The sequence below is a fragment of the Oxyura jamaicensis genome, chromosome 2 (assembly GCF_011077185.1).
Source record: "Oxyura jamaicensis isolate SHBP4307 breed ruddy duck chromosome 2, BPBGC_Ojam_1.0, whole genome shotgun sequence".
Taxonomy (NCBI): domain Eukaryota; kingdom Metazoa; phylum Chordata; class Aves; order Anseriformes; family Anatidae; genus Oxyura; species Oxyura jamaicensis.
Genome location: NC_048894.1, coordinates 78,404,376 through 78,419,557, shown reverse-complemented (window position 1 = coordinate 78,419,557; position 15,182 = coordinate 78,404,376). Strand labels below are relative to the sequence as shown.

General features: G+C 36.6%; 1 protein-coding gene across 1 annotated transcript in view; it reads left to right on the top strand.

Annotated features, from left to right (window-relative positions):
- DROSHA (drosha ribonuclease III) overlaps positions 1–15,182 on the top strand; it is a 68,339-nt gene that overhangs the window by 14,506 nt on the left and 38,651 nt on the right. The window contains exons 8-14 of the mRNA XM_035316402.1: positions 34–120; positions 226–312; positions 2,823–2,894; positions 4,402–4,483; positions 5,732–5,806; positions 9,238–9,407; positions 13,294–13,418. Coding sequence (XP_035172293.1) covers positions 34–120; positions 226–312; positions 2,823–2,894; positions 4,402–4,483; positions 5,732–5,806; positions 9,238–9,407; positions 13,294–13,418 — 698 coding nt within the window. The remainder of the gene's footprint in view (positions 1–33; positions 121–225; positions 313–2,822; positions 2,895–4,401; positions 4,484–5,731; positions 5,807–9,237; positions 9,408–13,293; positions 13,419–15,182) is intronic.

Below are 15,182 nucleotides of genomic sequence, written 5' to 3'. Positions count from 1 at the left end.
TTACACATAATTCAACTTATCTCTTTCTTTAAGCCTATTAAACCATGTCGCCCCATGACCAACAATGCTGGAAGACTATACCACTATCGAATTACAGTGTCACCTCCCACAAACTTCTTAGTAAGTATCTTTATAAATAATTCTAACTAGTTCTAATTTTGCTTTCAGTGGGGGAAGTAGTACTGCTTCTTGTTTACTCCATGGTGGTTTTGTTTGCTTTTTTAGACAGACAGACCTACTGTTATTGAGTATGATGACCATGAATATATCTTTGAAGGGTTCTCCATGTTTTCACATGCCCCACTAACAAATGTAAGTATGTTCACTGCTGCATACATGGGATTTGTCTGGAAGGCAAGCTGTTTCTGCCCCAAAGTAGAGCTTCTCTCAAGTGTGTGTTAGAAACATCTTGCCAGTATTGGGAACAGGAGGAAGACATTTGTGCTAATGAGTCTCAGGTTTGTCTTGAGTAATTGTGGTAGGCAGTGCCTTCAAACTGTGACTGAGATGGTGATATGCATCAAAGTAATGTTTTTTATGTTTCACAATTTGAAAGTGAAATAAACCATGGAATAACTTGTTAAAACTGTTAATTGGATTTAAGCTGGATATAAAGGTTTTATTAAGTTGAAAAGTTTTTTCTTTAAAAATAATAATAGTTTTTTTTTTTTTTCTGAAAGCAAATATAACAAAAATGATTGCTACCAGACGACCCCGCTTTTGCAATGTAAGCTGAGTTAGCACTATCAGAATCAAAAATATGCAAATGCTTAAAATAGCTGTACCTCATAATTTTATATCTTGATATTTTAAGAACTTTTCAGGTGTTCTGGGTCATTGTTTTCTTGTTTTTTATACCTGTTAATAGCTTTGCCACAAGTCCCAAAACCCAGTATTAAAATGCTCATCAGTGCAAGACTGGAATCTAACACTGGGACTGAGAGACACTGAGGGGAGGAAAGCATTTTTAGCTGACAGTTTGTTTACATAATGTATGTATATGACAACACTTTCTGGTTCTGGCAAGCAGGGGAAGAGACTCTTGTTGACAAGCCAGTGAGTGAGTGGTGCTCACTCAGCTGGTGGGGTGGCCCTGCGAAGCACTCCTGCCCTGCAGCATTAACTCAGCCCTGAGGTTCAAGGCAGTTTTATCCTAGGGCTTTACAGTTTCACTTTGCAAATAAGCAAAAAAGGAACAGTTATGTTTTTTTCTATTTAAAGGATAGAGAGGCCACCTTTATCATTTAATATCTACTGTATGACCAGAAGGCAGGTATTATGGAAATACTTGTTTTATATGGAGAACAAGGAAAGTTCTTCTTGTCTGACACGAGGGGTTAGTGCAGACATTGAACATTACTGTAGAGTAGGTGCATTTAGGCCAGAATCAAACTGGAGTTTCTCAGCCTAACTAGGGGAAATGATTAAGCATCAAATGATTTCATTTTTACAGACTTGAATACAAAGCAACGCTGTTGCTTGTTCTTGTTGCCAACAGGCATAGCTGTTTGGAAATAGAGTGCCTTGCTGTCCTGAGATGATTTGGGGCATCATAACTGCTATTTGAAACAGACATTTTGGAACGTATTTGATGAAAGGAATGTGACAAAGGGTAGCAGAAGTAGAGGAAACACCAACATCTTTGAATCAAATTCGTGTAATATGAAGTCTCAGCTTGCAAATTGTTGAAAGTCTTACTTCTGTTATTACAATTGTTCAGTAACAATTGAGAAAGTCAGGTATTAGGGGAAAATGGTTTGTACAGTTGTAAGAGAAGTTACAAATTATTTAATACAGCTGCCATGGCAATTTTATAGTACCAGACAAATGCTCCTTTATTATGCATTTGTTTTTGTATGTGGAACTCTTAATTTGTGGAGGTTTTGGTCACGGTTACCTCTCCAAAGCTAGTTTTCTTGTTACCAAGAAAAATAACCCAGCTTATTGAGTCTCTGAGCATATCCTGTTATGGTTGAGCTTGAATGTTAGAAAGTAAGAAAACACTCTGTGTACTTTTTTAAAAGAACCACCAATTTGAGTGTGACAGGTTTTCCTCTCACATTCTAAATGGGACATCTTAATTTAATTTCTTTTTTTTTTTTTTTGTATTCACAACATTTAATATTGAAAGATTTGTGTGATTTCCTAGAAATGCAGTTTTTGTATTTGGTTGTTTGGTGTAGCTCCTTATTTATCATGCCATCAGCAGAAATGTAGACAGTCAAGTTTTTAACAGTGGGCTGCAGGAAGATGCAAGCAGAACACTGTGCCTCTAAGTCCACAGATTTCAGTGCAACCCCTGAAGAGTTAACTTCTAGGAATTTTTATTGGATGAGATTTGTATAATCCTGTACATTTATTCTGAAAATTCCTAAATTGTGTTTTCACCACTTAACAACATACTTTAGGATGGTATAGCTAAAAGAATTGGCAGTGTACAAAAAAACCACCTTGTCTTCAGGTCAGTCTATTGATCTGACATGTATTGTCAGTGATAAATTCACTTCTAAATATACAAGGGAGAGCAGATGTGGGTTTACTGAACTTTGCTTTTTCTCCTAAACAAAACTTCATCGCCAGTAGATGGCATTATTTAATCTTGCATTACCATCCCTTGTGTCAGCCCTATATTATCAGAGGTGGAGGTTAGAATTGTTGCTTCTCTTGCATGCGTGTGCATTCCTGTCTTTGCGTAATCTCACTAAGCAGCTGTTCTAGTAAGTGCCATTTTCAACAGACTGTAATACCTTTGCATTCCAAATTGTATTAACTGTACATTTGACACTGTATAGCTTTTCATTCTGAATCTCTTTTCCTTCCAGATTCCTCTATGTAAAGTAATCAGATTTAACATTGACTATACCATTCATTTCATTGAGGAGATGATGCCTGAGGTAAGAAGGATAATTAGTTAAAAAGTCAGAGTGGGTTAAGAGTTGATACGCTTAATGGTTTAAACTCTTCAGAATCCTATCTTGTGAAGAGATGGTAAGAGACAGGCTGTGTTCAGAGTGAATGGCTGAAAACGAATTTGCACTTAAAGGCACTAGCATAAATCCATCTACCTAGGCTATCATACATTAAAATCAAATAGCAAGAAGTGCTTATACCCGTAGCATATTTTCATTTTAAGTTTTATGTCAGATACTCTTATCGGTGAGCTGACATAGCCATTATCCTTCTTTTACAGTTGATGAAAGGCAAAGGCATGTGGAGGTGCTGGTTTGCCAGGACCACATAAACCAATGCTAGAGCTGAAACTTAATCTTGAGCGTGAAGCTCTGAAGATCAGTTATCAATACTTAATATAAGCTGTTGCCAAACAAATTTCCTGTGGATACAAACAAAGCACATTCAGTTCATAATCTGTTTATGACAAATTAATCCCTGGTGTAGCCGGCTTGTGAAGTAAATTACCTATACCTGCTATTCCACTGCAGCACAGAAATACCCCTGCATGTTAACTACAAAGACAGGGTCAGTATTGTAGTCATAATTACATCTTTCTTTCTAGTTATTATTATTTTTTTTTTTCTCAACAGCAACTAAATAGATGCAAGAGCCCTGAAATTCCTCAGTAAGGTTAATGGGATCAATGCAGTTCACTTTTTGTTATTGAATCTGCTGTGTTGTCTCAATCTTTTTCTAAAACAATTAATGGCCACAGAGCAAGTTAGGGAATTTTACATTTTTTTGGACTCCTGGTAAGTTGCCTGTGGCTAAAGCGCAGTACTTTCAAACAGTGTTTGCCTAATGCACCCTTGTGAAAGATTGTGTTGTTGGCTTTGGAATTTATAGCCGTATTTATATATGTACAACTTATATTATCCTGTCCCGAATTTGTTTAGAAAGGCTTTTCAAAGCAATGGTTCTTTCACTTCTGACTGAAAGCTCTTTGCTTTTGGAGGAGCTGCTTTCCTACTTGATGAGCAAGAACTTTTTTCCCCTTTCCTGCTGGGTGTTAAGGTCATAATCTCTATTTGCATTGTACTGATTTGTTGCTATGGAAGAAGTGATCGTGATATCACAGATGGTGATTTGTAAGCTTTTAATATGAACATGTAGGAAAAAGGGAATTATGAAAGATCCTTCTCAGAAATATTATCTGCTTAGCTTACTCAAGTGAAAGGGTTTTGGTGCAAGGTGAATTATGAGGTTCATAACTTCTGCCTATAGAGTGGATTTGGACATTGCACAAAAAATCTTCATTACATCTCTTTCTTGAGAGTTTTTTTTCTGAATAGACCACTGTGTTACAGTAAATGATTAGAGATGTATTAATATTTTCCAAAGGACAATGTCTATAAGTTGACAAATATGAAGACGCTATCTGTTAGTGGCATTATCTATATTACAGTACTATGTAATTATAAGCTTGTTTTTTGTTTTGTTTTTTCATAGAATTTTTGTGTGAAAGGTCTTGAGCTGTTCTCTTCTTATCTATTCAAAGATATTTTGGAGCTCTACGACTGGAATCTTAAAGGTAACTCATACTTACTGGAAAAAATACAAAGATAGCTAGTAGCAGCTTTAGCAAATAGGTCTGTTTTGCTATGTTCTTTTTAAAAGAAAAAAAGTGGGGAGTGGTCTCAATAATAGTCAAATGCTGTACTAAGTGAGAGTAACAAAATTCTACTTTCTTCTTCAAGAAGTTGAAACTTATTCACATTCATTATTGTGGGTTATATCAAAAATGCAAAAGTCGTGCATTATATTCTCACAGGAAAATAAATTTATTCCTTAATCCAAAAAAAATGTTTTAATTGAATAGTAACTATTACTGCTTGTTTCATATTACAGTGTTGTTTGCATGGCATTGTCATGTGTAAGGTGTCAGGTAAACTATCATCTATTTTTATAAGCTAACAAATAATTATTCATGCAGTATTTCTCTGCAGTCATCTTGCAGAGCAGTGTCATAGAAGGGTAACCTTCTATGACAGCCATAGAAGGGTAAGTTATTATAGCTGATTGTTTTGAACTTGAAAAGATGAAAATGTGTTTCTATGAAGACTGACAAAGGAGAATTTCAGGAATAATCCTTCCCTTGGTCTAAAAGAAAACCAAGACAATTTCAAAGGAACTTCATTTCAGAATCTGTAGGTGTGTTTTGTTGTAGTCTTTTTGTCTGCAGAGATGCACTCTGCACTTGTATGAAACTTGTACGCTCCTTTGTTTAACTATGTTTTTTGTAGCCTTCTTTGGCTAAATGTATTCAAATAGTAATGTTTCATATCCCTGGTTTTGATTTTAATTTTTTGTTTTAATGCCAGGTACTTACTGTTCTTGTTTTCATGTAAAGCTTTGGATAATGAAATAGGAAAGAAAAAACACAAAAGAGCATCAATGGAAATTTCTGGGTTACATTTGCTGTAACAAGGCAAAAAAACACAAACTGCTAATCAAAACCTAGTGTTTGTGCCTAGAAGACTGATGTGTATTAGCTAAATAAAACAGATTTTTTCCCCTGTATCACTGTTTTAAGTAGAGTAGTATGTGTTTTAGATTATTTTTAAAAGATATTTCAATTTAGTTTGATTTTGTCAACATGGATGATTTTATTAGAAGTTGCTACTCTGTTCCTCTGAGCATCTTGATACTTTTCTGTCAAACTTAAGCCCTATCAAATGTAATCATTGTTGATTGATTTCATCTGAGGCAAGGCTTCCTTTTTATTTTCTTTTGTAATGTTGCTGCTCATTAATTTTCTGAATGTTTTTTCATCTTTAAGGACCTTCACTTGAAGATGATGCTATTTCCTGCCCCAGATTTCACTTCATGCCGCGATTTGTGAGGTTTCTTCCAGGTAACGTAGTAAGATCTTAAATGCATCGCAAGTTGATCTGGTGCTTTCATCTCACTGTTGCTGTGCATAGTTTACTCAGCACCAGTATTGTGATAGACAGGCCAGGTCTCGCATCCAGCTTTTGTCTGCCATGTGGTGATTGTAGGCAATGCTGGGTCCTTCTTGACTTGTCCTGTGATGGAGCTGTGGGATTTGGATAGTGCTATTATTTATTCTCACATATGAAACTGAATTTCATGTCCCTTCTGCTCCTCAGGATGCATGTCATGCAATTACATGGAAATTATTGATGTGCAATTTTGAGGCTCAGCAAGCTTGGCACTCCTGAGCACAGGTTGCTCTGTTTCCTCCTTTCTTCTATCTTAATGTAAGCTGAGACCTTGCAGCAAACAGTGAAAGACAGAAAAACACCATTCCTGTGCTATTCAACCCCAGCCTGCCAGCCAAGGACAAGCTCGTGTGGAGAGTTGTGCTCAGTTTGAGTGAACAGCTTTTACAAGCGTTTAACACATCCGAAGATAGTAGGACAGACTTTCAGTTGACATAAATGTCATGGCTCCACTGAAAACACGTCCTGCTGAGATTCTGTCAGTGACTGTTCCAGGAGGGTTGTGTGGAAAGGAGGATGTGCTCAGCTGCGAAACTGAGAGTGCAGATGAGATGTGGCACAGCCTACGTCAAGAGGGCTGTGGCCTGGAGGTGCTCTCTGCTTTGGGCTTTGGAACTTCGTTGTGATATTAATTATAGCTGCAGCTAAATGAGGTTTGGCTTGCTACTGTGGAGAGTACTGATGGCTAGATTACTATGTTTCTAATTGTTGTTCCTTCCTGGATACACAACACGATTCAATCAGAAGCAGAGCTCTGGGGCCTGCTAGCAAACATTGATTTGGTTCTGCTGAAGCAATTTACAAAATAAGCCATCAAGCCACATGTGGCTGATTAATTTGACCTCATCACAAAATGAGAACAAGTTTGACCTGCCTGGATTGTGTAGCTCAAGGGTGTTTTCCAGTTACTTTGGGGTTTTTATACTCTGATTTGTTTGAGTTTTTGAAGTCAGCTCTTTCTGCACTGTTGGATTGTTTATTGACAGGGAAAGATAAGTCTTTCTAACATGTATTCCTGTGTGACTCCTTTGTAAGGTTCCCAGCCCTCTAACTCTTCATAAAAATGTATTTTTCCTGATGCTTCTACATATATAGTTACCTTCTAGAGTCTACGCTAAATATATTTTTCATTAAGTATACATTTTATGTATGTCCTTGAGATTTTTAATTTCTAGAAAATGGGAAACCATTTTCTTTCAGGTGTTTGTGGTACATTATTTGTGTCTATTCAAAGATAATACATGGATGCAACAGATCTCCCCATGCATCCATCAACTGCCTCCTTAAAGATAGAAATGAATTGGTGATTTCCCATTTCCCCCTAATTTTCTTTCTTATCTTTCTAACATGGTCTAAAAATGTGAAGTTTAGGATGTCAGATTTTCTATGTGGGATACTTAGAGACAGGCCTTGAGGTAGCTCTGAGCTTTGAGATAATCACATCAGGTTTGCTGAGTGCCAGAGGTGTATAACATGCAGAATAGTTGCTGTATTGGATTTTGTCATAGATTTTTGATGAATAATATATTGAAGATTAAAATGATAGAAAACTGTTTTCAATTCCCAGCTACTGCATGTTTTGACCCAAGAAAAGTCAGGTCTCTGAACTACTGCTATTTGGCACAGCTGTCTATAGCAACCTGTTCTTCGTGTACAGTCTTCAGTGTGTAAGGCTACACACTGTCAACTAGTTCATATTGTTATGCAAGATGCAGCACATGGCCAGCAATCACTGAAACAAAGACAAAAGTCTTGTGAATTGAGACCCTCTTTAATTTGAAGGAAAATTTTATATTAAAAATGTCTCTGTAGCTATTCAGAAATATTTTCTGTTTCCTTTGAGGTTTGGGGTATGTTTTACCCAGTTTAGATTCTTAGAGCTTCAATGAGGTTAATCATTCTAACAGGTCAAGTTACATTATTCCTTTTAAACTTTCCTGTTAAAGGAAAAGTGCTGCAGTCCTAGCTAGAGTAGGAGGAGTGCTTGTTCCCTTGCATGTCTTGTGGAAGATGTCTTGTACAGCGCTGCTGTACATTGTGGTTCTGCAGGCTCTTCGTGTATGCCTGGAAGGACATTCCTCATGCTGTGGCATTATTCCCATATCACTTGAAAGCTTTACCTTTTCTATTCCTTATTGTGTGTATAGTAATAGTGTACTCTGTGGCAGGACTGTAATGATCTTGCATCCCTTGGGAAGGGAAATGAATGTTTATACTTCTGAGGGGATGAAACTTGAAGATGCCTCCATAACTGGAGTTTAACCCCTGGTTTTGGTACAAATCTCTCTGACCTCCTTTCAAATTCAGTATGTTGTACATATGAGTAAGAAGGAAGACACATGACTAAAGCATTTTAATTTTGAGTTTGAATTGGGGTGCTTCAGGCTGGATATCAGGAAAAGGTTCTGTACCCAGAGTGTGGTCCAGCACTGGGACAGTCCCCCCAGGGTGTAGCAGTCACAGCACTGAGCCTGCTGGAGTTCAAGAAGCATTTGGACAGCACTCTCAGACACGTGGTCTCATTTTTTTTGGGTGATCCTTTGGGGACCCAGGAGTTGGACCCAATGATCCTTGTGGGTCTCTTCCAACTTGGATTGGATTGTATGAACAGACAGTGTCTTCTGAGTGATGGTCTGTCAGGACTATCACTCATCTTTTGCTGTTAACATCTGTATCTGACTTCCTGGATCTGGTCAGATGTGTATTATACTGTGTTAATTCCTTGCAAGCAGCCTTTGCTGTGCATGTTTCCAGGGGTCTCAGAAGTATTTAGCAGTTTTCACATGCGCTCGATTCATTTAGTGACAGAAGACAGCATGAGGCTCTTTACCCTTCATTACTGCAGGTGCAGCACGTAAGCACTATAGATAAATTCAATATACAAGGATAACTTACTACATTCATCCAGAAGTATCCTGTAAAATTTTGAGTGTTCATTAAAAAAGCTGCATAAATGCCTAAAGGCTTTTTAACTTGTGTTGTAAAAGGGATGATAAGTGTGAAAAGGAAGACATCAATGGACAATGTAGCTGATTTGTTCTGCCTCCTCATTTAGAAGTTTTTCAGGCAAGTTAGAAACTTCAGCATTCAGTAAGATGGAACTGTTATTCTTGCTACTGTTAACATTATTGCTTCCAGTTTAGCAAACAAGTGTTTATGCATGTGTACTATTCATCACTAAAACATTTGCCTTCTTATTTGTCGAGTTGCTTAAACATTTTGCATTTTATTTTTCTCATCTGAATATTTTATGGGATGCCTCTTTTTTTCCCTTGTGCTTTAGGACTGAATAACTGAAATGCATTTTATTTATGTTTTTAAGATGGAGGGAAAGAAGTACTATCAATGCATCAGATTCTTCTCTACTTGTTACGATGCAATAAAGCTCTGGTGCCTGAAGAAGAGATTGCCAACATGCTTCAGTGGGAAGAGCTGGAATGGCAGAAATATGCAGAAGAATGCAAAGGGATGATCGTCACCAGCCCTGGCATGGTAGAACAAATAATTCTGATTCATTAACAAGCCAATGACGTGTGCATCTCTTGTTTCAGGGAGTCTGCTACAGTCTGAATTGGAAAGGGCATAGTTGACCAGTGGCAGTTGCAGATTGCAATAGGAACAGTTTACTGACTTGTTCCAACCCTGGGGAGATTGGCACCCTATGCTGCGCTACCAAAGGGCTGGTTTCCAGAGAAGCACTGTTTCAGTGTGTACATTAAAAGGAATAGCTATGTTTTAAGTATAGGAAATAGTAACTTGCTCCTCTGCTGTCATATTTTCTCAAGCAGTCTTGGTGCATGATCTTGTTCTGTTTTCACAGAACCAGAGAATTAGTAATTATTTGCTGTTTTCTTTCATGTTCTTCTTTTGATTCCCTAGCTCTGTTTAATATACTCTCTATAGATTCTGCTCTGAGTATAGAAAAGTTTCTGCCTCTGTGCTTTCTCCACCCCCCCATCAGTTTTTATGCTGCTTTCACAACGAAAAATTTGTGTACATAATTGAACACAAGTATTAATTTCCAGTGTCAAACTTGAAACCTAAATGGCCTTAATTTCTGGAACAGTTAGCATTTAAAGCATAAGTTCTCAGCTTCTTTCAAATCCCATATATATGCAGATTTAGCCCATTTTTCTAAATTTTGTACTTAAGAAATATGAGATACAAGAATTACATGAACTGCAGGCTTCTGTTCGCATGGATTGGCCAGCATCAAAAAGATGATATCTCAGTAAGAGGCATGTTTTAGACCTCACATGCAACTTCCTGTGTTGTAAGACCTTCCATTCTATAACTTCATTTTCCACCTTTATTGCACAACATGTGAGAGGAAAAAAAATGAATTGGAATCATGCTTAAAGGGGATCTTCGTGTTCTGACTGGAGAACCTGTTCCCAGACTGAAGCCATGACACCCTTCTAGATATATATATTTCAAGCCTTTATTTTTAAGTACAGCAGCATTATATTCAGTAAATTACTTTAAGTTAATCATAATTTATCAGATTATTTTCCCCTTCATTTCATTGAGTGTTTTTTTTCTGGCTAAAACTTCCTACACTGAAAGGAAAATAAGACCATGTGTGGGAGTGTGGAATACAGAACACATGAACTCTCAGTATGGAAAGTCCTACTGGAGGTGGTTAAAATGAAGGTAGAACCTTGTAATATAAATTGTTAGCCTTAATTGCTTAATTTAACATTGCCTGTGGTTTCTGTGATACAAAGTACTTGGTACTATGCAGGTTTTCAGCATCTTAATGACACATCTTCAGTGGTTTGGTGATGATATGCCGACTTCAGCTAGCTGAAAGCTTGCTCTTTTTTCTTTAGCATGAGGGTATGTCTATATGCTCCTTTTGTGCATCACTCAAAAAACTGAATTCCTTCATGCACAAGGCAGCACAGTTTGAGTGGTAGTGTTAACTTTGATTTCCCGTGATTTTTATTGACAAATTTGTGTTCTACAAGATGTTTTTAAAGATGTGTGTGGACATCAAAATACATAAGCATAAAAGAAATCTGCAGCACTTTGAAACATTGTCATGTTATAATGTCATCCTTGGAACATGTTTTTCTCTCAAGATTGCAAAGATTTTTTTCTTAGTTTGTGGATTTTTTCTGTTCATTCCTGCATATTCTATTGACAATGAAAGTGAAAAATGGTGTGAAAGTGCTTTCTGTGCATTTTACAGTGTTAAAAGATGAAACAGTTCTAATAGAGACAATGTGAAACTGTTTTAGTAAAAGACAACTTTTAAATTCAGTTTTATGCATTTGACACAACGAAGTAAAACCACTAAATTTTATTTTGCTGCTTTCCTCCACAGCGTCACTTCAGAAATAATTTCTCTTGTGAATGGACTTTCTATGTATTTTTTTTTTTTTTAAATGAGGTGTATATATGTATGATGGGGGAATTGATAGGCATATGTCCCATTTAACAAATACCAATAAATAGCTCACCGTTATTTAAAAGTAATTTATTCATAGTGCTTCATAAGTTCAGTAAGAATTTGTATTGGAAGAGATTTAAATGTTCGGATTTTAATCCTTTTTTAATACTTCACTCTTTTAAAATGCTGCTGCTTTTTCTGCCAGTACAAATCCATATATTTTAAACATACTTTTATACTATATCTGCATATATCTTCGCATGTCTAGAATGTGGAACATATAGGAAAATATTGCCTGTAGCCTTAATATATTGATTTTTAATCGGTATATTCAATATACTTATTGTTACGTGTTCCGTTAACCATATTTTGCCTTCCTGATTAGCAGGGGAATTGTTGTGAAGCAAGGCTGCTTTCTTAAAGAAAAAAGGGTGGGGGGCAGTTCCTCATTTCCTCTTCCCTAATGTTAAGGGGGCAGGGGGAGAATGGGACAGCAGGCAATTTGTGTCAACTTTATAAAAATAAAAATGAAGCTTTTCAATTTGTCTTTCTGCAAAACTCACAAAACCTCAGGATTTTCAGCTCTGGAATAGAGATCTACTTTATACCTGCTAGAAATCCTTCCTGTTTTTCATTAGATTTTGCTGTCCTATTCCTTTTTTATTGGAAGTGCTGTGGGGAAACCCTTCTTCATCTCTTTTAAACTTGCCAGCATGAGCAACTTTTTTTTTTTTTTTTTTTTTTTTTTTTTTTTTTTTTTAGTGGGAAGATGTAGCTATGTTCTGTCATCATGCCCAAAGGGAAGCTGATAAGTATTTTTCCCTTCAAAAATGTTTCTCTATCTGAAAGTCCAAGTTTTAGGTAATCTTCTTTTTTAGAATAGATTGGAAGTTTTGCCACCTGAGGAGGTTTGCCTTCATTTCTAGAATAGGCTTTGCTTATCCATGCAGAAAATGATTCCTGTGAACAGTTCTTCAAAGGTGGTTTGAAGGGTGAAAGCTTTGTTCTTGACACAATTTTTATTGTTTTGTGAAGAGAATGGTGGGAGCTGTTTTTGTAACTCTGAAACTTGTCTTTGAGAAATTCACAGTGCTGAATTAGAAGTTTTGAGGTGCAGGTAACTAGAAGTAATGCCCTTTTTCTGAAACCGTAGACAAGCAGAAAGTATCGGCCTCATACATCTGATTGCAAAGTGGGGAGTAAGCAGGCACATAACAAAGCAGCTTGGAAGATAATGGAGAAAATATTTACTTGGAGACAAACTGCTACTTCAACCCATTTTTTTAAAATGTTAGATGAGTGATCAAGAGCATGTCATCTACAGTGATGTGTAATAACTCATTTTCTGCATTTTTAAAGGTGAAGTGAAAGTCACCTTCTCTTATGCTGTCCTTTTTAACTAAAAAAAATGCTTGTTTTGAAATGTAAAAAGGACAAAAGTCTCCTTAATATATAAAACTGTATTCCTCATTATAAGCATCAGCCTGGGAGCCTTTTCTAAGAGTAACGTGATGCTTTTTAATTTTTTTGTATCTCTTAGTCTGTGTGATTTGATCTAATAATTTCTGCGCTTACACTGGGAAATAAGGAAAAGAACTAAATCAGAGAGGTAACCTGATCTTAGAGAAGTGCTCAGGCTTGGGGGGAGTCTGAATGCCAGAATGCTAATCCTGATTTTATTTCCAGTGTGATGCTCAACCGAATAAAGCTGCTTTAGGTTCTCAGAAATAATAAAACTGTAAATTTCCTAACTTGCAAAATGAAAATAGTCCTCCCTTTTTTCGCTGGGAGAGCTAAGTTAATTAACTTTATTTCAGTCATTGCCATTGCCAAATATTGATTATAATATAAATGATTAGTTTTACGTGTATTTTAATAAGCTTGGAATATTGCTGCTTCATGGTTCCTGGATAGTGTGGGCTAGAGGCAATAAATTTTTCCATGAAACTGTTGTCAATTAGGTCTATTTTGTTTTTCTCCTAGAAACCCAGCTCGGTTCGTATTGATCAACTGGACCGCGAACAATTCAATCCTGATGTAATTACTTTCCCCATTATTGTCCACTTTGGGATACGACCTGCTCAACTCAGTTACGCTGGAGATCCTCAGTAAGATGCTTTTCCTTCCATCTTCCATTCAGAAACTCATTATGGTTGTCATTTGTGACTTAAATAGGGCTTCTTTATGTGCTTATCAAGTCTGATACAAAGCTTAGTGCTTATGGCATTGGACACTAGCTTTTGTGAATTAGAGAATGAGGTGTAATTTCTTCTGAATTAATTCAGGATCTTCTGAAGTAAACGTGCATGCACATGCAAGAAGAGCCCTAAGTCAGACCAAAGGTCTAGCTCTGCATTATTTCTCTGAGAAGCCAGTTGTGTTTGCAGAGAATAGTGTTAACGGTAAAGAAGGAAAACACATCCTTCGTTAGGCTCTGCAGTATGTGGACTTGTGAGCTAGAGGCCACGTTTAGATCATTTAGTTTAACAGTCCTGAGTAAACCTACTTTTGTAAATTTCTCAAATCACTGCTTGAACCTTCTTAGTGTACTGACAGGAAGAAGATTCCAGGTAATCACTTTCTGAGTGCTGTTGTACATTATATTAAAAAAGACTGAATTCCTTTTTTGTTTCAGAGCATCTACGTGACTTAATTAGATGCTCTTCAGGTCTTATATCTAGTAATATATAATGTAGCCATTTTCTGTTTGCTTTCTTCATGACGCTTATGTTTCTCTGCACCCTGTCAGATCCTTCTTTATCTTTTTTTTATGACTTGAAGGGTTGAGTCTGTCTGCTTCTTTTAGCTTGGAAGATTTTGCATTCACTACTTTTGCATGTACCTTTTCTGTCCTTATAGATACAGGAACAGAGTGAAGAGGGAAACAGACCTTCATGCAGAGCAGGAAATTCATTATGTTTCATTATGGATTTGTGTAGTGGCATAAAAGTAGTTGCTAAGTTTTATTCTAGAAGTCTCTAAGCTTTTTGTAATTTATGACACTTTCAGGGAATTCTTCCAATGACTCACAGGTCTGTTTTCTGAATGATGACAGAAAATAGAGCCCATCTCTTGTGCCTGTATAGTGAAGGTTGGCTCTTTCCTCTTGCTGATCAGTGCTATTTAATGACATTGAATTTCACCTGCAGTTTTGAGGCGTGGTTACTCCAGTGCGCATGTATGACATACATTTTTCTACAACTCTTTGGGGATTTTAGATTTAATATTCTGAGTACTTTTGTATCATCAGCAATTTTTTTACCTTAGTGTTTTCACTCCTGTGGTTGTCAAGGATGTGTATAGGAGTGCTCTTTAACATTTATTTAGAGGAAATTATACCTTCTTAGTCTGAAAGGCTTGCGAGTTAGTGTTACGGATTTTGTGAAATTCTTCACAATATTGACCTCTTTTATTAACTTTGATAACTTGAGAATGGGGAAAAAGCTGATATGTGAACTTAAAATTGCATGTTAATTGCCGATAAGTCTCAGGGGTGGGAAGAGTGGGTGCTTATCCAGACAGTAACATACTTTCTGTTTGGCTCTGGGCGTGACTTTTCATCTCATTGTCCTTTAGGTTTTTTTAACAATAAGAAGATAATAATTAGCTAAGAATGTAAAAAACGCTTCTATTTTGATGCTGAATTTCGTAATTGAAAACAATAAAAACCCACAGAGATTACTAATCCAACATTTTATGTTTTAATTTTCTTTAAGATTTCCATGGCTCTTTTTTCTTTCCTAGAGCTGCATGGAGAATTTACATGGTGTTCTTTGATAAAAGTAACAAAACATTTTTTTTTTTTTTGCAAGACCTCTGGTGTCATAACTCAGGCATGTGTGAAATATATAATGCCCAGGAAAAAATTCCTG